This window comes from Lactuca serriola, chromosome 7 (genome assembly GCF_051521515.1).
Source record: "Lactuca serriola cultivar US96UC23 chromosome 7, Lser_US96UC23_V15, whole genome shotgun sequence".
NCBI classification, from domain to species: Eukaryota; Viridiplantae; Streptophyta; class Magnoliopsida; order Asterales; family Asteraceae; genus Lactuca; species Lactuca serriola.
The window spans coordinates 19,646,947-19,669,933 of NC_136414.1; the positions used below are offsets into that span (position 1 = coordinate 19,646,947).

A 22,987-nucleotide genomic window follows, 5' to 3' on the forward strand; every position below is an offset into this window, starting at 1 on the left:
ACACAAGTCAACAATGTTTGATAAAATCCCAAAATCCTCAAAACATGATCTCTAACTGGTGTGTACAATCAAGCTGACGCCTTCCCACGATCCTGAAAATACCTGAAACACATATCACACAATACGGTAAGCACAAAACTTAGTAAGTTCCCCAAAATACCACACACATCTCATTAGCCTCTCATGGCTAAATCTCAATAAAGACCCTCCGGTCAATGTGTCTCAGTGGAGACCCTCCGGCCCCACAACTCGGGTTGGACCTTGCGGTCCTAAATCAATAAAGCTCAGAATAATACACAACATAAATCACAAAGACATAATGCATGATATCACAATACTCAATAATAGCATACAAGACCCTCCAGTCACATAAAGTTACCACTTATGGTAAGTATAGTGAGAAGACTCACCTCGCAGAGTAAAGCAACATATCCCACACTCGAACTGCTGGTCTAGACTCCGCCTACACATATCACAATCATCTCTACTCAACAATTATATAAAACATTAAGCTAACTCCTCTACTAAATCTCTGAAAAGGGTGAAAGACCATTTACCCCTCCATGATCTCCAAAGTCCACAACTTGACCCAACCCTAAAAGTCAACAGAAAGTCAACACTTAAGTCAACAGTCCATGTTGACTCAACTCGTCGAGTCCTCAACACTTAGAAATCACAAAAACCTGAGTCAACTCGCCTAGTTGCTAGTCAACTCGTCGAGTCCATACATAGTCCAAAAGACCGGGGGAAAACCCTAACCACTCGTCAAGTTGACTCATCAACTCGTCGAGTTCACTTTGAACCCAGAAACAGGAAAACACAACTCAACTCGTCGAGTTCCTCAACCCTTTCTCATTAAACTCATTCCAGCCGATTCCAATGCTCCAAACTCCAGATCCAACCTCCTAGGATGGAGTTACCACGTAAAGTTGCTAACTTTACGATCATACAAGGCCTCACAAGGCTAAATCACCCAAAACTAAGCTCAAGAAGGGGTTCAGGACATGAAGACGGGTCAAAGCTTCATAAAGCTTGATGATTTATGTACACGGGACCTAGAGAAGTCCAAATCTGAAACTCATACCCCCGGGCAAGCTTAACTCGAGAATGGCCCTCAATTTGCACCAAAAACCCATGAACTCACATAAGAAGAGATCTAAGGAATGGAAAGCCAAGGTAAGGACTTTTTACCTCCAGATGGATGTTACAACTGCATGAACGTTGTATCTAAAGACTCCTTCTTGTTCCATGTTCTTCGCTCTTCATATTCCTTCAAAGGAATGCACCAAAATACTCACTATTGGCTCCAAACATTCTCAAAATGGAAGGTACCGATTAGGGTTTGTCTCAAGGTGGTAAAATTATAAGGGAGGCAGGGTGAAGGAGTTAAAGTGATTTAAATAGGGTGCAAGCCCGAACAATTAGGGTTTCATCAAACAGACTCAACTCGTTGAGTCCAGTCCTCCAACTCGACGAGTAGAATTTATATTCCGCGCATGCTGATAAACTCCTACACGACGAGTTGGGACCAACCAACTCGTCGAGTAGGCCCTTCTACTTGCACTAAATTCTTAAGTTCTACATCCAGGAATCAGAGTGTTACAATTTTGTTGTAACCTAATAAACCGATCCGTCTCATCCTCAGATTTGGCTGGTCCATCAAATATCTCAAACTCTTGTGGTCCGTGTAGATAATACACTGAACCCCATACAAATAATGAGGCCAAATTTTGAAGGCGAAAACCACTACCCCAATTCTAAACCGAGTGTAAGATATTTCATGAACACACGTAACACATTTAATTAAATAGGTTAGGTTTTGTAAAAATCATGAACCCATTTTCAATCCATTTAACTTTAATATAGTACATAATTAATTTAATAATTATTTAAATATTATCATGTATTAATCTGTGTACTAATTTATAAATTATAATGATTTATTATTATTTATGTTTAAAAGAATGCAATCTTAATTCCTATCTTTTTTCTTGGCACCAACAACACTAGCCACACTTTTAAATCACTTCGAATTAAATATTATTAATGTTATTTGAATAATTTTTTGTATTTGTGAATTGTGATTATACTTTTGTCATACTTTGAATTTTTAGTTTAATTTTGAAATTAATTTAAATGGTGTAATTTTTAGTTAATTTATTTACCTTTTTTTTTAATGAGTTAACCCATGTTTAACCTATTTATTTAGTCAGTTGGTTTGAAAACTACATAAACATGTTAACATGGTGACAGCCTATTTATGTGAATGGTTGTGTTGGTTTGAAATATTAACTCATTATAATAAACATGTTGGATTCGGTTGAAATCTTTAACCCAATTAATAAATATGTTTAACTTGAACCGAGCTCAGGTCGACCCATTGCTAGCTCTAAGTCCATTTTAAACCGTATAACCAATTTTTTTTTTTAATTTGAAACTATATAAATAATTTTTTCATTTAAACCCCATATTTTTTTTTGTATAAATACAAGATTTGATTTTCATGAAAACTTAATTTGGATTTCATGCAAAATCTAAATTCAAAAGTATAGAATACCTTGTTTTGTTTGATATTCTTTAAGAAAAGATTTTTGCATAATAATGTTTAAGTGGAGAAGAAGTATATTGCATGAACCAAAAAACATGAGTATATACAATGAACGGACTCTTGGTAATTAAAGCGACAATCAGACCCTCGTGTTCCCCATATTAAATTAGTTTATCTGATTGTGCATTCCACACCTCCAAACTCATTTAAAGTTGCATATTTAATATAAAACACGATTATAATATAACTAATAAATATTTATATATAACATTATGATTTTGAATGTAAAAAACTTTGTATTTATATAAAAGAGTGGTTTTTAAATGAAAAAAATAATTAAACATGTTTCAAATGCAAAAAAAAATAAATAAATTATTTATACGATTTCAAATAAAATATAATCAATATTGAACAAAATTAGAAAAAATGATGTTCGACTTGAAACAAAAAAATTATCTGTCAAAATGTAAAAAAAATGAAAACTTAATATCAAAATTGAAAAAAATAACAAAAAGTTATTATTTATTGTAATTTTTTTTTAATTTTGACACGTCAGAATGTTATATGAGCATATCACAACATCATACCACGTAAAGAGACAACTGATCAAGTGATTAGAATTGTAATAAATTGAAAAACAAAATATCAAATTTGAGGCAAAAAAAAAATGAGTGTTACATTAGAATTTTGATATAAATTTAATGACTTTTATGGTATTATCCTAATTATAATAAAAAACACAACATACATTATTACACTATATGATAAATCGTTAAGCTATTTATATGGATTAAAAGATTTACAAATATAAACAAACTACTTTGCATATGTTTGTAAGTAATTAAATGTTCATTAGATTCATACACCATATATGAAAAAAAAAATTAACAATTGTCAGTCACCCAATACGGAGTTTGCAAGAAAATAATAATAATAATAATAATAATAATAATAATAATAATAATAATAGTCTTATTGGTAAGTGCTGGTGTGCTGGTCGTACTTTGTGAGGTTTTGTCCATAATAGCTGTACTCTATTATTCAAAATTTCTAATGTATGTTCCCCTTTAATAGGTGCATATAGGTTCCAGTTTTAGGACATAATTTATTTTGTAATCAATGAAGACAATTAAACTCTTTGGTACATTTTCTTTTAGTCGTCGAATCTTTTCCATCAATATTATGTTAAAATTTTAGTTTAAATAAGACAGGAAACGATTGTACACACTTTAAAAACTATTCAGTTAATTATGATCTATTCTAAAAAGCCACTTTCAAATCCCTTTCTCTTATTATGATTTCAAGCGGTTCCTCTTCATATGGTACATGAGCTTCTTCGAGCTCAATTTCTTATTTTAGCCAAGATTCATCTTATTTATCCTTTGTTTCTTTCAATCACGACTCTGATAGATCTTTTAAAGCATATTGGAAGAACTATATGTGTTGCAAAAGTAGTTTTTGATATAACTATATTGATCCAAATTGCAACTATTATTCTCAAAATGTCCCCTCTATTATTAGAGTAGTCTAAACTCCAAAAATCAGTAGCTTTTTCAACGAGCCACGTACCTCTTGCAAACGAAAAGGAGAATGCAATAAATTTATCAAAAATGGTTTTGCTTTTTATTTCTTTTTATTGTAAATATATGCACAGCTATAATGACATGGTGGAGGGTGGTGGAGACGGGAGAGTGAAACCAAAGAAAACAAAATGATGGAGATTGAAATCAATGGTACATGCTTGATGCTTAAACCCATAAATGGCATTTACAAATGCACCATCCATAATTAAAGCTCACTTTCCTACACTGGTCAAGACAAGGTCGGCCTCTTCACTTACACTTCAAGTTTTCAAGTGATCTCAAAAGTATATTTGAACATGCATGTGTACCTTTATTCACACATTAATAAAATAATGATATCGTACTTTGTATATAAACGATTATATGATAGAATAGAATATTAATGTACAATATGATATGCATAAATTTTTGTGTAATTTGTTTTATGGATTAGGAATTAGAAAGAAGTGTATATTTTGTAAAACTTTAAGATTAAAAACATAAACTATAGTATTTCTTAACGAGTAAATTACATTAATAATCCCTACAGTTTGGATTAATTTGTACTCCCTAATTCTTTTTTCACTCAGAAGATCCTTATGTTTTGGATTTTATTCGTTTTTAGTCCCTAGCTAGCTTAAAATGACTATATTGCCCCTAATAGTATTTTTTATCTAATTATTATTATTTTTGTTAGTTTTATGAAAAAAATATATGGGTCCCACCCCTTTAATCCCAACCCGCTTTCCTTTCTCTCCTTTCAAACCTCACATATCTCTTCATCTCCTTATTCTCTTCAATGGTCTGTGAACCTCCATTATCACCACACCTCCTGCCATCGCTACTATAGCCTGGAAAATGGATATAAGTCATCCCTTCCCTCATTACCCTCACTATCTCACACAATCACCCTATGTCTAATATCGTCATCCCTCAACCTTTGTTCTAAACTCTAACCATCCGCTTTCTCTCTCATATACCATCGATAACAACCCCCCCCCCCCATCCCCTTTCTCTCTATGACCAAACTCTGACCATCCCCTTTCTCTCTCATATACCATCGATAAAAACCCGCTTTCCTTTCTCTCATTTCAAACCTCACATATCTCTTTCCCTCCTTATTCTCTCCAATGGTCCGTGAACCTCTATTATCACCACACCTCCTGCCATCGCTACTACAGCTTGAAAAATGGACATAAGTCATCCCTTCCCTCGTTACCCTCACTATCTCACACAATCACCCTATGTCTAATATCGTCATCCCTCAACCTTTGTTCCAAATGACCATCTCCTTCTCTCTCATATACCATCGATAACAACCTCCCTCCCCCCCCCCCTCCGCTTTCCCTCTCTGACCATCCCCTTTCTCTCTCATATACCATCGATAATAACCTGCTTTTCTTTCTCTCCTTTCAAACCTTACATATCTCTTTCTCTCCTTATTCTCTTCAATGGTCCGTGAACCTCCATTATCACCACACTTCCTACTATCGCTACTACAGCCTGAAAAAGGAACACAAACCATCCCTTCCTTCATTACCCCCACTATCTCACACAATCACCCTATGTCTAATATCGTCATCCCTCAACCTTTGTTCCAAACTCTGACCATCCCCTTTCTCTCTCATATACCATCGATAACAACCCCCCCCCCCCCCCAAGAAAAAAATAACTCAATCTAAAAAATCGAACTCCACAATCACTGATTCGAGGAATCGTCATTTGAAATCATAAATTGAAGGTAACAATCATCCTTTCTTCTAAACTTCGATCGATTTTCCCTCACTGCTAGCCTCAGGTTTTTTCCTTGAAAATTTTTATAGTCATTGATTCACCATCTCTTCGCACCAGGGGAGATTGGGATAGGAGTTACAGGTCTAAGTGATCGTGACTGAGCTGCATGTCTCAAGAGATCAGGGCTGAGTTGCAGGTCTATGTAATCAGGTTAAGATTTCATGGAAATTTCAGGTCTTGAGAATGAATTTGATTTTAGATTTTTTTATATGTATCAGGAAGAAAAAGGGATTTTTTCTAGTTTTGTTGAGGATGGCTTCAAGCTCATCAAATTGGATTTGAGACTCATTAGATTTGATTTCTAGTTTCCATGTTCATAAATGAAAATGAACTATGTATGATTTATAATTTGATTGTATTTTGATTGAATTGTACTTGGTTTGATTGTATTTGTTGGTGGTTTGCTCGTATATGAAGTTTTTGGACGAAAATGAACGGTAATAGAAGAAGCGGGTGACGTGTGGTTTGGGTGGAGAAGTAAAGGGTAGTGGGACCATTAGATATTATTAAGTTATATAATTAATTATATAAGAAATAAATAAAGAATAAAAGAATTTAGTGAGGGCAAAATAGTTTTTCATGTCTACTAAGACAGAAGGCACAAAAAAAACATACTATAGGGAAGTGGATAAAAAAAAAAAACCCTAATGTGAGTGATGTGTACTTTCTATTTCTAACATGAGTCACTATTAATAGATATATTGTGAAGTTAAGGTGGTGTTGATATGGGGGAATTTTTCTAGTAAAGACTTTGTAACCCCCTCCTTATAGCCTAAACATAGCTTGGGTCGGATCCTCCATTAATAATAATAATCATAATATAATTCTTAACTTTTGATAACCCAAATAACTTTTTGTAATTCACTTTTCAATTAATTGACTTTATTTGTAGTTATATGTTTATAACAACATGTACATGATTTTGTGTGGATTTTGTTTTAGTATTTTATATATAGATGGTGTTGCACATGTCTTCCCTTCTTTGAATAATAACCCCCATATGCACCCAACCCAACCACTCTTTCAAATCTCTTTCTCTCTCTCTATCGCTCATGGAAAATCCCACAATTCTCTCAAGCAACAGCAATGGCGAAAGAAGCAGCGCTTCTAATTCACCTGAATTCGAGTTCTGGATGGTGAGAAACCCATCCTCCCAACAAACCACCCTCCATTCCGCCGACGAATTGTTCTCCGGCGGCATCCTCCTTCCCCTCCAGCGTCTCAACTCCCAAAACAACGACGACCCACCTGACAAAGAAGATATCGCGGTAGAACCCACAAACAAACCTTCAATTAGCCCTAATCCAGATAATATTCTCGGATCCGACCTCAAAACAAATATTTCTGCATCTAAACGATGGAAAGATATTTTCAAAAAAAACCCAGAAAGTAAAGAGGAGAAGAAGAAGAAAGAACGCAACAGTGGTTCCAGCGTCGTTGGTGGTGGTGGAACAAGTACGGCGGAGTTGAATATAAATTTATGGCCGTTTTCGAGAAGTAGATCGGCCGGGAACAGTGGGAGTAGACCGCGAACGCTGGTCGTAAACCGGAAAGTTAGTAGCGCCCCTTGTTCAAGGAGCAACTCCACCGGCGATAAGTATCGGAAGTGGCCGAGCAGTCCCGGCAGGGGTGGGGTTCACTTGGGCCGGAATAGCCCAGTTTGTCAAGTCAAACGGTTGGGACAGAGCCGGAGCCTCCACGACACCCTTGTTCGTTCAACTGCCGAAAAAGTCTCCCGTCCGATCAAAAAGTCAGCCTCCGGTGGAGTTACCACCGGCGCCGGAGAAAGTCGTAAGGTGTTGAACCTTAATGTTCCGACATGTATTGGTTACCGGCAACGAATGGGTTGTCGGAGCGATGTGATTATAGATAACGACAGTGGACGGAACGCCGACGTAACGTCGGGAAGTGCCGGCGGTGAAGGTGGAGCTAGCAGTTTGTTTAATTTGAGGAGTCTATTTACAAAAAAAGTGTTTTGAGATTTGAATTTGACTTTTTATTTTTTATATTTTATTTACTTTTTGATATTTTGTTATTGTTTTTTTTCTTTTCCTAGTATCAATATGTGTAAAATATTAATTAAAAGTTGAAAGTAGCTTTTTCTAACCTGTAAAAATCTGTCTCTTTCCACTTTTTGGATAATATGTTGAAAAAAATTCAACTTTAACTAAATAAAATACTAATTGGAATTCGTAAAACTTACAAAAGTATTAAAAGTGATAGCCAATCTTTAATCGACCAGTCCAATACTTGTTCTATTTACAGCAAAAAATACTTGATTCTAGTTATAGAAAAAAATAAAGTTTGCCTACCGGTTAAAAGTTGAAACCATATTTACCATGCTACTATCCAATAATCACCTTAAAAACCTACAATATTTGGTCATTCATATAGCTGGCGACTAATTTTTTTTGACAAATCGGTCAACTTTTTTTTTTTTTTTTTTTTTTTTTTTTTTTTTTTTTTAAGTGCAATAAATCCAATTTCACTTTCTTGTTATTCTTGTTAATGCATGATTGTTGCTTCTTGATTTCACCTAATTTACATAATTACACCCAGTGACTAAAATATGCAGATAATTTCTTTTAAGACCATATTGACAAACCAGCTTATCGGTTATCAATAAGTTATTTTATCTCATATTTTACAAAAATAAACTAGCTTATTATAATTTAGAGTTCGGTAAAATCAAAAAAATAGTTTATCGTAGTCTATAAAATAGCTTATAAGTAAATTTAGGTTATATTTAGTATGTTATAATAACCTGGTAAGCTACTTTATATTTTGAAATTTTTTTTAATTATAATGTTTGAAAAGTTAAAAAGTATTTCACGCGTCCCAAAATTATTGTCCACAGATAAAAAACACACAGATTAAGGAAACATTAATTACCATTAATTTTATATAATAAAATGACAGTTTTGTCCCTATTTTGCATTTAATGTTTCATTAAATGTTTAGTTGGTTAAGTAAAAAATATGGGGTATTTTGGTAAAAATGATATTTATTTTAGAAATGAACTATTATTTTGAGACAAATCAAAAAGAAAAGATGGACTATAATTTTGGGACGGAGAGAATAGTTTATAAGTCAGCTTTTTAAAAATCCACTTAAACTAGCTTTTTAGGACATTATAATTTTTTTTTTCAAATATATCTTTAATTAATTATAAAAAATATATTCTTTTAAATGTCTTTTTATATCATTTCATATATTTCATCTATTTTATTAGGTAGTTTTTTTACCAAACATCATTTTTTATCCGTTAGTTTATAAACTATCAGTTGGTTTATAAGCTAACAATTAGCATTTTAGTTGACAACTATTTTTTTAGCTATCAGGTAGCTTATAAACTAACAACTACCTTATAAGCAAGCTTACATCTACCTTATAAGTTAACATCAAGCTTATAAACTAGTAGCTAGTTTTTCAGCTAATACGTCAAACATAACTTTATTGATAACTTAGCTTAAAATAGATTATCGATAAACAAGCTTATACGTTGGTTTGCCTAACAGGACCAAGCTAGCTTATCAAGAAGTTAGCTTATAAGTTACTTTATAAACTACGATGCATTACTTTTATGGTTTATCAAAACATTAAATTACAATAAGTTGGCATATTTTTGCCAAACATAACTTAAGAAGAGTAAGATGTCAATACTCGGTAACATACTATGTATGGAGAAAAAAAAACTAAATTAGTTGTAATAATTAGGACTAAAATATATTGTTTGATTTAATGTAATTTCATATAAACAAAAACAATGATTGCTCATTATGACTTTCTTTTAGGGATGTCAACGGGGACAAACGGGACGGGGAGTGTATCCCTCACCCCCGCCCTCGAAATCTCCCTGTTCCCCCGCCCCTCCCCTGCCCCCCGTAATGTCCAACCTTCGTACCCCAGCCCCCGTCCTTGAATCCCTCTTATTACCCCTACCCCTACCCCCATTCCTCCGCCCCCGATTTATTTTGGGCTGCGTTTTTTGAGCTAAAATAAGTTGTTGATTGGGCTAAAAAAAACTATTTTTTAGATAACAAATATTTATTTCTAGCAAAATTTGGCTTGTTAAAAAAAAGTTATGGCATATTAAAAACATTATACTAACAACTTAAAAACATGTTTTTTGTTAAATTTTGGAAGTTCAAAATCATGTTGTTGTTTATTATATTTATATAATTAATATATTTAAATATATGTATAATTTATTAACGAGGACCCCATGGGGTTTCGGGACAGAATTGCCCACCCCATCCCCGCCCCCGAAATTAAAACGGGGGTTAACCTTGCCCCCGCCCCCGTCCGCGCCCACAATTATTTTTTAATAAATTCCCTAAATGGGACGGAGCCCCTACGAGAACGGGGTCCTACGGTACTTTTTGACATCACTACTTTCTTTTCTTTTATTTGTACATTCTATAGCTTTTCGTTGGCACATGTTAGAGATAATCTTAGGGATGCAGCCGATCTTCCGTTCATAAAAACCTAATTGTTGACTTCTACTTTCCCCTGTCATATTCTAATGGTTTTTTGAGGTCTGTAATTGTTGTTGTTAATTTGATACATGATGTGTTAGGAGAAAATACTAGATGCAAATCCTAATTGACTAAACAACTATTACTAATCATCAAATCATCAATTGTACATCCATATTACAACACAAATATAAATGCAACACATCATGGTCATAATTTTTTTTACATATTTATAATTCTTTCCTAACAGATTAAACTTTTTTTTTTCTTTTTTCTTTTTGGAACGGCAAATTAACCTACTTCTAAACATCACATATGTCTCATAATGAAACTTAAACTCATGATCTTTCTATTGAAAAAGTCACTCATTACACCTAGACCAAAAGCCTTTTGATAGATTGGAAATTATAAAATTCAAATTAACGAGTTATAACTTTTTTTTTTTTTTTTTTTTTTTTTTTTTTTTTTTATGGTTAACCGTTTTAAGACCGGTGAGTATATTTACCATACTTTGGCATGCCACATTATTTTTTCTCACCTCCTCGTCATCTTCATCTTTTACTATCTCTTGTGTCTATCATTTTTTAAAATTTAAATATATATAAATAATATATCAATATATATACTATATTTATAGAGAATTAGAATGATTTAAAAGGTAAGAAGAGAAAAAAAAAACATTCAGTAACGCCTTGTTCCCGAGTTTAGCAAAAGAAAATAAGAGAAAAGAAAAGAAAGTCACGAGAGAAAAGAAGAGAAAAGAAAAGAAAACAAAATTTTCTTTTGTATTACTGAGTTGGAGAGAAGTGGAAGGAAAATGAATCATTTTGTCTTTTCTTTCCAAATCCTCCCAAATCGGAAGGAAAGTTAGGAGGAACTCCCATTTCTTTCCACTTACTTCCATTTCCTCCTCTAATGAAACTCGGAACAATAATTTATTTTATTTTATTCTCATTTCCAAGCATTTCCTTTTCTTTCGTTAAGATGGAAGGGGGTGTAAGGGTTTCTTAGGCGAGGGCCGCCACCGCACCACCACATATCAACCACATACCGTCATCTCACCAGACCTCACTGTGTTTGGTGATGGTGCTTCCTATAGTCCAATCAAATCTTTTTAAATAATTAGGTGACCTTTGTAAAGTACTTTTTGTTTTCTTCAAATGAGTCCAATCTAATACTGTGGCCCATCAATGGGATGACAAAGCCCACAAAAGCTGGAGACCCTCTAGACTAGAAATGGCAGTTGCTTGCATGACATGCCATGGTTGCTCTTGAGCTTCGTATGATTTACGCCCTCAATACCTGTGATCACTCAAGTAATCGAGGGAGATTGCCAAGTTTTCATGGCGTCAGTTCGTCGTCTTGCACGGACAATTCAGACGTGCCGTACAATCGCATTTCGTAAAACCCTAACCCCTTCAATTCCAGCTCATCGCCACATCTCCTTACGTACGTCTCTCAATTTTCTTGTTTTTGTTTATAAAAATGATCTGTTTATAGTTCAATTTGGTTTCTTGCTGTCAATTTTCTATGGCGGTTTTCAATATTAGTTCAATTTTGTATGGCGGTTCTCAAAATTAGTTCATTTCATACGGCGGGCTGTGCTATCAGTTCACTTTTGTATGGAGGTTATCGACAACGGTTGATCCTACTGATATAACTCAGTACTCCCTGTGCTTCACAATTGGGATCATTACTGCTGGAATTAATAGTTTTGTTGTTAATTCTTGCTGGAGTTATCAGAATCAACTCTTCTACGACTTCCATAACTAACTGAATCTTATTGCAAGTTTGAAATTGTAACATCCATCGAACATCTGTGAGATAATGACATGCTTCTTACTGGCTCATAATTGCCACCTGCAGGTACTTTCAACCAGAACAGCCACTCTTTCCATGATAGTTCTTGGAGGTCAACAAATGCTCCTGGATTAAATTATCTTCCTGCAATGCTAGCTGGAATATTTGGGCTTGGCCTAGTAGATGTAGCCTATGCAGATGCACCTGAGGTTAGTGTCTAATTCTCATGTTTGATCATATCCTAGTAGAGCAAGTGTGGCTATATGTATTATATATGTTAAAATTCATCATTTAGGACCCTTTCAATCCATTTATCAAGATTTGGTTACGTACAGGGTGAGGCTAAAACACCTTCACCACCTGAATCACCACTACCAACACATGTTGATATGGAAGCAATTGCCAAAAAAGAAAGAACTCGATTAGAAGAGTTGCTTAAAACCAAAGGAATGCAATACGGTTCTTACCCTCGGTTTACTGTTGCTGTGAAGGGAAAAAAGGTCATTCGGTTGCTTTCTTTCTCCAATTCACTCAATTAACATTGATGTTTACTTTACTTGGTTGTTACATTTCCAATTAAATCATATTGCAGGTTACAATCAAGTTCCAAATTCCTCCTACTTGTGAAATTGCACTTTTGATTTCAAACATTGTTGCAAATCTTGGTGTCAAAGTTGAAGAACGAGCTACAGGTTCAGACATGAATTTACGTGCTTGGGATAGGTAAGAAATAACAAAGTACCTTCTACTAAATTATATATACCCACAAATTATAATTTATTTGTTTATTTATTGTGTTGTATTACAGTGGTGTTGCTTGGCAGCTAACACTGAATCGCCCAGTGGATAAGAGCAGTTCTGATGCAAATCCAAATGATGAGGATCTTTGCATTCTGATGTTCCGATCACTCATTAGTTCTGATAAACCGGTTTTTATCCCCAATTCTGTGAAGTTTATATTTCTTTAAGTTTCTATGCTAGGGTTTTACTATATATTGTTTAAAGTAGTGTTTGGTATGCAATAATCGGAAAGGGAATGGAATGGACTGATCTATTCCATTACCTTGCTGATCCATTCCATCATACCAAACAGACACCCCAAGTCTGCATAAACCATGATTACCTTATCAAAACTTTCTCTCTCTAGATATTTCCTAACAATGTCTATATATATATGTAACAAATAGGAAATGGAGTTTATAAAGCAAGGGAGCTTTACACCTGAGGAGCTTGATGCTCTAGTATCTGTGTTGAAATTGGCGGGAACAGGACAAAATAAGAGTATGGATAGAAGAGGAGATAATGCACGTAACTCATCCTTGGATAAATCAGTTACCAGTTTAGAGGGCATGGGTGTCAAGATTTATGGACTTAAGGAGCCTAAATTAGAACACTCAAAATCTGAAGAAATATCATGGGAAAACATTGCTGGATATAGTCAACAGAAAAGGTATGAATACGAATATGTATATGAATATGTTATTATGTTGGTTCTTTGGTAAATATATCTGTTGACTTCCAAGATTTATAATTATTGATTTATTTATGTGTAGAGATATAGAAGATACAATACTACTAGCTCTTCAGAGTCCCGAGGTTTATGATGAAATTGCTCGTGGGACCCGCTGCAAATTTGAGACAAATAGACCCCGTGCAGTACTCTTTGAAGGCCCACCAGGTTCTTTTTTATACTCCTAAATTATAAAAATTTTCTTGTAATATTTAAAAAAGCATTACAAAATTTGTTCCCTTTTTATATTATTGGTTTAATATCAGGTACTGGGAAGACATCTTGTGCTCGTGTTATAGCCAATGAAGCGGTAATTTATTTCAGTTCTTTTTGTTTACTTTTAATAAATATTTTGACTAAAATAAAAAATGATCCCTTTTTTTTCTGTTAAAAAGGGCGCCCCGTTATTATATGTGCCATTGGAGGTGATCATGTCAAAATATTTTGGTGAAAGTGAGAGATTGTTAGGGAAAGTATTTTCACTCGCCAATGAAATTCCAAATGGTGCAATTATATTCCTTGATGAGGTATTTCTGCAAATAAAATAAATAAATAAACAAAATCTCAATTTCTGTTGCCTTCATTCATTATTTGTTTGTATTTTATTTGATTATAAACAGGTTGATTCCTTTGCTACTGCTCGTGATAGTGAAACTCATGAAGCTACTCGTAGAATCTTGTCAGTCATTTTACGCCAGGAAAGACATGACATAACAAGTTGTACTGTGTACTGTATACTGTGTACTGTGTAATGAGTACTGACTTTGATTACTTTTGTTTTGCAGATTGATGGGTTTGAGCAGGACAAAAAAGTGGTGGTGATAGCTGCAACCAATAGAAAACAAGATCTTGATCCTGCTTTATTAAGGTTTATTATTATTATATTTTCTTGTATATAAATGAATTAAATCATTTTTTAACTAAAAATTCATTCTAACATGTGGTCAACTCTTTTTCTCAGTCGGTTTGACTCGATGATTACATTTGGCCTACCAGATCAGCAAACTCGCCAGGAAATAGCAGCTCAATACGCAAAACATTTAGCAAAAACCGAGTTATCTGAATTAGCTGCAGCCACTGAAGAGTATATTAATATTAATATTATTAATTATTTATAATTCAAAATTTCTTAATTATTATTATCATATCATTGTACTTTCGATTAATTTTTTTTATTTACAATTCAGAATGTCTGGACGCGATATTCGAGACGTGTGTCAGCAGGCAGAGAGGCGATGGGCATCAAAGGTATAGCAACATAATTTCATTTATCTGTGTATTATATATAATTTATAGCAACCTACTTTCATTTCATTATATTACACCATTGTATTTTGAAAAAAAGAAATATGAAGAAATGAAAGTACATTGCTATTTGTTGTTATATAGGTTATACGGGGGCAAGCACAGAAAAATGAAGATGGTGCTTCTCTTCCACCACTCCAAGAGTACATTGAGAGTGCTTCAGAACGACATAAAGTTTTACTTGCAGCTGCAACTGACAAACAAGACCATAACTTTTCACCCAAAAAGAAGCCTCAGTATGATTTCCTTTGAGGTTTTTTTTTATATGTTTTTCAAGGTGAAATTGCAAAGTTTTTAATCTTAAGTTGATGGTTATTATATGTAAATATATAATAAGCATTTTGAAGTTAAATACCAGATAGGCAAATAGCCATTAGACTTTATATTGAAGCTATTTCTACTATTGTTTTATTGTATGTCTTTCATTGAGAAAAAGACAACTCACCACTATGATCCTATGGTTTGCTACAAACTAACCTTTCTTTTACTTCCACAACAAGCAATTTCACAATGAGAGATCATTTTTTTTTTCTTTTTGTATGGTCACCACCAAAAAAATAATATTAGAAAACTAAATTATTTTGATATGCTGTGAAATTGTTCATTTTTTAAGAATAAAATAACATAAAAGCTGATTTAACCATTATATTTTAGTTTCACCAGTGAAAACAGTTTTGATTTTTTTTTCTCTGTTGACCTCTTTGACTTGCTATGACATGCTATAACAGATTTTAAAATGGTTACAATAGAAAATTTTGAATTTAGTGGAATACTTAGTGTCAAAGTTTAATGTCAAGATTTCCAGTAAAGCTACTAAACTTTGATAAAAAGTTATGTTGAAATATAGAAAAAAATTGTAAAACTTGAATTAATTTTATTGACGAGACTGAAATATAGTGATAAAAGAAGCTTTTATTTTAATTTGCTTTTTTTTTTCAACGGTTGCTATGAAATTGTTCATATTATTGCAAATATCTTAAGTCTTTTTCTTTTGTAGATTTTGTTATTGTGGAATCTTTGAAACCAATTTCGAAGAAGCTTCATAGTGCGAAAATAAAGTGTTAGATTTGGAGAGATTTTCTAAAAAAAAGTAAGGTAAAACCAAGGGAAAATTAAAACATGGTTTAAAGTTAGCAAACAATGTGGTAACGTGACTAGATTTGTGATTTTTTTATATGCTTCATTTTTCTCATAAACACTAGTTATAGTTAACCTCAGACGATTTTAGGCAGATGAATAGACGATGTTAAAACAAAAGAATTTAGGGCATACAGTTGGAATTTTTAGTTTGGTTTATTAATTAATAAATAAAAACTTATTTCTTTGATGGGTCACAAAATATAAAATGAAATTAAAATGTTGCATGTACATGTACATGCATGTGATGAGATGCAACAACATTTGGGTTTCACTTTCACATGCCTAAATTGAATTGAAGTAAGCTTAGCAGCATTGCTCCTTCCCTGCATATAACAAAAATTTCTTAATGATTTTATGTGTTGATCAATCAAGAATTTAATAAGAATGAACATTTAAGAAACTCATGGATCGATGCTAAAAGTTATTAAGTTGTTAAACTCATGCATGTGCTTAACAATGACAAATTAGATAACATTAGATGCAAATAATGATAAATTAGTAAATTGTTCTAAAAAACTTTTGAAAAAAAGTTGATTATTGAAATAATAAATTTTTAGTAAATAAAAATAGTAGAATGGTGACCTTGAACAATTAAAAAAGTCTAATTTTTTTTAATAAAATGATGACATGACAAAAGTAAAAGATTTAAAAGGATTTTTTCAATTATTTTACCTATATTTTGGTAAGAATTCAAAATTGGTATTGATTGCATATATTTGGTATAATAATAGTAATAAACAACTAATTTAATCTAAATACACGGTGAAGTTTTTTTTAATGGAGATATTAAAGGGTTTCACCTTTGAACGGAGCCCGGCGAGACACCGTCGTCTTCTTCATCCCGCTTCCTTTTCCGATCACTTGTTCGTGAACATAAAAACGACGTAATCTGCAACTGAGTCTTCAACAACATCTCTGTCAACTCCGTTTCCCTCTCCAATCTCCGATTCTCCGCCTCAATCCTCGCCGCCTCCCTTACCTTCATCATCTCCAATTCCGCCACTTCCCGCCTCATCATACTCTCAGCAAGATCACGTAAACTCGCCGCCACACTCCACCGCGACGATCCGGAGCTTTCGGAACTCCATCCTTCATCGTCGGAGGTGAATTCAACGTCGACGACTGCCTGGTTTACTCGACGGTAGCGATCTACGTCGTCGTTGCTGGAGCTCAGGTTCGAATTTGATTTATCTGCCATAATCGTGAATTCTAAATTTGGAATGATTGATCAATTTTTGGATAAAAATGATGCTAAAAAAGTGGAATGATTGATCGGATTCCACTAACTACAAAATTCGATTACATACTTTACTTTTTCCAGTTTCAATAAATTCCATCTTTAATTAAAGAGGAATAATTTCTTGAACAATGTGTTCATTTAATTTTAATTGATTGGATCTGAGTTCATTAATCTGATTGAACTACATGAAATAAGTGTTATCTCAAATTCGAAGAGAAAGTGGTTTGATTTCGAAAATGTAGGAGGATCCTCCTTGACAAAACACAAAAGTTAATTAGTAGCATTTTTTATTTCTAACGTAATCTTCACAACCACCATACTTGTTCGCAAGGATTTCATGAACTTTATTTATTATTGTAAATTGGAGCTTTATATTATGCTTAACAGATTTCAAACGAGTTTAAGTTATTTGTTGATTAATGTAACATGTGTTTTAACATTTAATTGCATTTAATAAAATTAAGATCAAAATATGTATAGTTATAAGATGTGGGACTTAATAGCAAAAAAGGTTATATTGGTAAAATGTTCCTGTAGCACACTGAAGTTTCGACAAACTTAGTTACAGTGTGCATATTTGGATCTCAATAAAAGAATCTTTTTAGTTTGCATGTTGACATAATTTGATACAACATCAAGTGCACCACTTAATTCCTAGTGTGTTTGTTAGTTTCTTGTATTATATTATCGTTTTTATTTGTCAAGTGTGGATTTTAATCGTTGATTGTTAATATTTAACAACTAGTATAAAGTTATGATCGAAGACGAGAAGATTATCTCATGAGGCATTCACAAAGTCCATCTAATTCACAAAGTGAAATTCTCCAATAAAAAAGATGAACTCTTTATAGTTGTACTTCATAATGTGGTTTTCTTAAAATATTAGGATGTGTTTTTCCTTGTTACAAACAATATGGTGATATTATCGAAATAAGAAGTCGACCATTAAGACTATGATATGCCAATTCTTCTAAACAATGTATCGATATATTAGGCTTAAGATGTTCAAGTAAACCTAAGGGATAATGACTTGAAAGGGTAACGAACTTTTGATTTTTTTCACATTTAGTCACTAAACTTTTTTTCGTTATCTATTTGCCATTGAACTATTTAAACTGTTCACATTTTACCCTTATGACCGGCTGTTACCGGTCATAAGGGTAAAATGTGAACAATTTCAATAGTTTAATAACAAATAGATAACGAAAAAAAGTTTAGTGACTAAATATGAACAAAATCGAAATTTTGTTTCCCTCTAAAAAGTTTAATGACTAAATGTGAACAAACTTCCTCTTGTATTATGTTTTAGCAAATTATTTATTTTTGTTATTGTAGCAACATTTATTGATGAAGAAATCTATGAAATAAAAAAAAACTGAAAATATATTTAAAAAAATAATAAAAAAAACCGAAACCGAAATAAAAAAACCAATGGTTTGACATTTTCCAAAATAAAAAATCAAATTTCCAATCTGATTGTGGTTTTACAAAAAAATGAACCATTCTCACTAATGTGAATTATGACCATTGGTTTGTCATGCGAAATTTGTGACATCCCATGAATATGTAGTTACAACATCGTCTGAACTCGTAATTCATAGTAAGGGGTTAGAGTATCATCGTAGGAATACGTAATTACAACATCGCCTAAACTCGTGATTCATCGCCTACAGGTTATGGGCTTGCCGGTGTTTCCTCTGGGTCGTCTAGAATAGTTCGTGGTCGCCATCTATACTTTGGTAGATGACTACATCGCCACATTGCCGGTTAAGGTTATGGTATCTCCTTTCATCCTACATCACCTATTCATAATCATCTATTTACCTAATTATCATCACCTTTCTATCATCACCTATCTCTCATCATTTTATTTCATCACACACCAACTATTTCATCTACCCATGTTTCATCCGCAACATATTTGTAGATATAAAATAAATATGTCGTTTAAATCTTTTAAAACATGTATAAAATCGTTCATCCAGCATAGACAACAAGTATTCAAATAATATGCACACATAGTACGTAATTTATATAAAATACTTCATATCTATGTGTAAGATGAAAATAACTATATATACCATAAAAATCCCATAAATGCTTCCTAACTTCAAATCCCAAGGTTTACTCTACTAAAGCTTCATATTCTCGGCTCTTTGGACCTAGAAAGGTCCAGATTCCTAACTTCAAACCACAAGGCTTACTCTACTAAAGCTTCATATTCTCGGCTTTATGGACCTAGAAGGGTCCAGATCTATAACACAAACTTGCAAGAGGGGTTTGAGGCATTCAAAACCCCAAAGATGAAGTGATTCAAGCCCTAACCCCAAAATGGAATCTACACAATAGGGAAAGGAAAGGGGTTCATTTTTGTACCTCAGAATGAAGCTCCTTGCTTGAATAACTCAGAACAATAACCTTCCTTGGTCCCTCTTGCTGGAACTCTTCTCCTTTCTTGCAAAATCACACCAAAAAGCTCAAGATAGCTCTTCCTCTGACTCTACACACTCAAGCTCGCTAGGGTTCACACTTATGGGAAATGTAGTCGCAATTGAAGGCCATAAGTGCCTTTAAATATGGCTCGGGCCCAAAGATTTAGGGTTTCTGCCAACAACGCGGACTCATCGAGTCGCCTCACCGACTCGTCGAGTCCATTCATTAATCGAGTCATCAGTCGCGGCCTTACTTGACGAGTTGAGGTGTCAACTCGTCGAGTCTCTCTTCTTAACTCAAAAGAAAAATACTTAAATTATGATACCTGGAAATCCGGATGTTACATTTTGTATTTTTATTTCATAGATTTCTTCATCAACCAATGTTGCTACAATTAAACAAAAATAAATAATTTGCTAAAACATAATACAATAGGAAGTTTGTTCACATTTAGCCATTGAACTTTTTAGAGGGAAACGAACTTTCGATTTTGTTCACATTTAGTCACTAGACTTTTTTTCATTATCTATTTGCCACTAAACTATTGAAACTGTTCACATTTTACCCTTATGACCGGTAACAGCCGGTCATAAGGGTAAAATGTGAACAGTTTCAATAGTTCAATGACAAATAGATAACGGGAAAAAGTTTAGTGACTAAATGTGAACAAAGTCGAAAGTTCGTTACCCTTTCAAGTCATTATCCCTAAACCTAATTCAGTTTCAGTGTGTTAGTTGTTGATGTTGTTCAAATACCTTTTAGGCTAAGTAGTTTGGTCACTAGATTTCCACTAGAACTATGTTGTCACATTTGTGTCAAGTCATCTTCGGTACATGTTTATTATCACGCTACTACCTCTTGAAATCGTTACCATTTCATATTATTTATCCTTTTATTTTTTTAATATACAAACATATGCATTCAATGGTTAGGTTTTTGACGGTCTGAAAAATGATGAATTCTATTGGGCGTAATCAAGCGTAGCAAGCTCCACTCCACTCACACCTGCTCGCCCCTGGCAGACATGTTCGCCACATCTGCATTTCACGTGTGCGAATCCTCCCATACCCCAAAGTCTTAGGGTGGGTGTGATGCCTTATTTTAATACATATTTAACATGTCACATCAATGTTACGTCATTTCCACTCACAATCATTTCACAAAAAAAAACTAATAAGAAATAGTCTTACCACAATACCTCTCACTCCTCTTATTTTGTTATTTTTAAAAAAGACAAAACTTCAAAAATAGTCCCTGTGGTTTCCGAAAATTTGAAGTTTGGTCCCTAATTTACAAAAACCTCACGGATCGTCCTGTGGTTTCAAAACTTTTAACATTTGGTCCTTCCGCCTAACTCCGTCAGCTTTCTACTGTTAAGTGATGGGTATTTTCTTCATTTCAACACCTAGGGACCATTTATGAGGTTTTCTTTTTTTTTTTTTGAAAAAAAAGGAAAAAAAATAAATTTAAAGGGGTCCCACCCATCTTTCTCTCTTTCTCTCTCTCACTTACGATTCCACACGGTAGCACCACCTTTCAGGCTTTCACCATAAAACCATCACTGCCATCACCTCCTTCCCCACTGGAAACCACAACCCAACCACCCATCTTCCATCCTGTTTGATCACTCAAACCCACCCTCAAATATCACCACTTACGGCCTTCCATTCATGTTTTTCTACTGCCCTTCCCCTTTTCCTTACTACCGAGAAACACCACCACCCCCAAGGCTGGTGTTGCTGTTGTTGTAACCACTGAGAACCACCGTGTGTTGTCGGATAGAAGAGAGACGAGGCAGCCGGAGCCGCCGCTACCACCACCATCACCCTCCTTCCATCACCGACCCACTTCATTACCGTCATCGCTATTGAAAGCCCGACCACCACCATTTTGCTGCCACTGTGAGTAAATCGGTCACCACCACTTTTGTTTTTTTAGTCGATTGTTTCCCTTGTTTGTAAGTCAGCTGATATCGAAGGTACAAATGGGATTCTCTGAAGCACTCTTTTCCTTACCCCATTCCTGTCTTCCCTTCTTCATTTGAACTGGGCTTTTCTTGATTCCAATTCCATCTACTGAAACACCCAATTCATCCAATACTTTTTTGTTTTAAGATCTAGCCTTCTCCATTTTAACAATCTCACCAGTAGTCTTAGTTGGGTTGTTTTTCTCTGTGGGTTTTTCAATTTCTTGATTCTTGTCATCACCATTAAAGACTTTGAAGCTACCTTTCATTATGTTATCCCAAACAGAACCCATCACTACCCCATTTTTTGATGAACTCGTTGACACCCTTTTTCTATCCGAATCCATACTTTCTCCCTCTATCAAACTGAAATATTTTTTTGTTGTTGGAGGCTTTGAGATGAAGAAATGTCAGTTGGTTTGGTGAACGTTGCTCTAATATGACGATGAAGCATTGGGATCCCTTTTTATGAGAGAGAGAGAAAGAGAGAGAAAGGGAGATAGAGAGAGAGAGAGATGGGTGGGACCCCTTTAAATTTAATTTCTTTTTTCTTTTTTTTTTCAAAAAAAAAATAGAAAACCTCATAAATGGTCCCTGGGTATTGAAATGACGAAAATACCCCTCATTTAACGGTAGATAGCTGACGGAGTTAGGCGGAATGACCAAATGTTAAAAGTTTTGAAACCACAGGGACGATCCGTGAGGTTTTTGTAAATTAAGTACCAAACTTCAGATTTTCGGAAACCACAGGGACTATTTTTGAAGTTTTGTCTTTAAAAAATGCAAATATATATATATAAGAGTAAACTACACGAATGATCCTTGTGGTTTGGGGTAATTTGCGCACTTGGTCCCTAACTTATTTTTTTAACTCGGAAGGTCCTTACTTTTTGTTTTTGTTACGCGATTGGTACCTACTGTTTGTTTTTGTTACGCGTTTGGTCCCTGTCTTAGCTAAAAAAAACTATTATTTAAATAAGAAAAAATGGTAGGGTAGGTAAGGTAAGGTGAGAGGGGTGTGGTTGGGGTTGTGTTTATTTAAATAAATTAAAAAATCAAAGGCAAAATAGTCTTTTTAGATAAGCCAGGGACAAAGCGCATAACAAAAACAAACAGTAGGTACCTTTCGAGTTAAAAAAATAAGTTAGGGACCAAACATGAAAATTACCCTAAACCATAGGGACCATTCGTGTAATTTACTCTGTATGTAA

The 22,987-nt window shown here is 34.0% G+C and overlaps 3 protein-coding genes across 4 annotated transcripts; 2 read left to right on the forward strand and 1 right to left on the reverse strand.

Moving 5' to 3' along the window:
- Nucleotides 1–6,956: 6,956 nt before the first annotated feature.
- On the forward strand, nucleotides 6,957–8,466 carry LOC145063772 (uncharacterized). The gene is made up of 3 exons (XM_079011356.1): nucleotides 6,957–7,839; nucleotides 7,961–7,971; nucleotides 8,374–8,466. The coding sequence occupies exons 1-3, from the start codon at nucleotides 6,957–6,959 to the stop codon at nucleotides 8,464–8,466; spliced, it is 987 nt and encodes a 328-aa protein (XP_078867482.1).
- Nucleotides 8,467–11,354: 2,888 nt separating this feature from the next.
- Nucleotides 11,355–15,380, forward strand: LOC145062314 (P-loop containing nucleoside triphosphate hydrolases superfamily protein). 2 transcript variants are annotated; one of them, XM_079009932.1, is made up of 14 exons: nucleotides 11,355–11,831; nucleotides 12,249–12,391; nucleotides 12,518–12,682; nucleotides 12,775–12,905; nucleotides 12,991–13,129; nucleotides 13,370–13,632; nucleotides 13,736–13,860; nucleotides 13,959–14,002; nucleotides 14,088–14,219; nucleotides 14,313–14,387; nucleotides 14,475–14,560; nucleotides 14,654–14,776; nucleotides 14,880–14,940; nucleotides 15,082–15,380. In XM_079009932.1, exons 1-14 carry the CDS (start codon nucleotides 11,726–11,728, stop codon nucleotides 15,247–15,249), a joined length of 1,761 nt encoding a protein of 586 aa, XP_078866058.1. In that variant the 5' UTR covers nucleotides 11,355–11,725; the 3' UTR covers nucleotides 15,250–15,380. The 2 variants fall into 2 exon arrangements, with proteins under 2 accessions (XP_078866058.1, XP_078866059.1); XM_079009933.1 differs by having other exon boundaries at nucleotides 11,356–11,831; nucleotides 12,991–13,111.
- Nucleotides 15,381–16,266: 886 nt separating this feature from the next.
- On the reverse strand, nucleotides 16,267–17,537 carry LOC145062968 (uncharacterized protein At4g22160). Its single transcript, XM_079010568.1, has 2 exons — nucleotides 16,938–17,537; nucleotides 16,267–16,460 (listed from the first exon to the last, which is right to left on the reverse strand). Exons 1-2 carry the CDS (start codon nucleotides 17,333–17,335, stop codon nucleotides 16,412–16,414), a joined length of 447 nt encoding a protein of 148 aa, XP_078866694.1. The 5' UTR covers nucleotides 17,336–17,537; the 3' UTR covers nucleotides 16,267–16,411.
- Nucleotides 17,538–22,987: the final 5,450 nt, after the last annotated feature.

What these genes read in the sequence shown, in the direction of transcription:
- LOC145062968 (XM_079010568.1), bottom strand. Translation starts at nt 17,335, where the DNA reads ATGGCAGATAAATCAAATTCGAACCTGAGCTCCAGCAACGACGACGTA. An exon ending in TCGCCGGGCTCCGTTCAAAG is followed by an intron (nt 16,461 to 16,937) that starts GTGAAACCCTTT and finishes TGTTATATGCAG; the next exon opens with GGAAGGAGCAATGCTGCTAA.
- LOC145062314 (XM_079009932.1), top strand. Translation starts at nt 11,726, where the DNA reads ATGGCGTCAGTTCGTCGTCTTGCACGGACAATTCAGACGTGCCGTACA. An exon ending in TTAGCTGCAGCCACTGAAGA is followed by an intron (nt 14,777 to 14,879) that starts GTATATTAATAT and finishes TTTACAATTCAG; the next exon opens with AATGTCTGGACGCGATATTC. An exon ending in AGAGGCGATGGGCATCAAAG is followed by an intron (nt 14,941 to 15,081) that starts GTATAGCAACAT and finishes GTTGTTATATAG; the next exon opens with GTTATACGGGGGCAAGCACA.
- LOC145063772 (XM_079011356.1), top strand. Translation starts at nt 6,957, where the DNA reads ATGGAAAATCCCACAATTCTCTCAAGCAACAGCAATGGCGAAAGAAGC.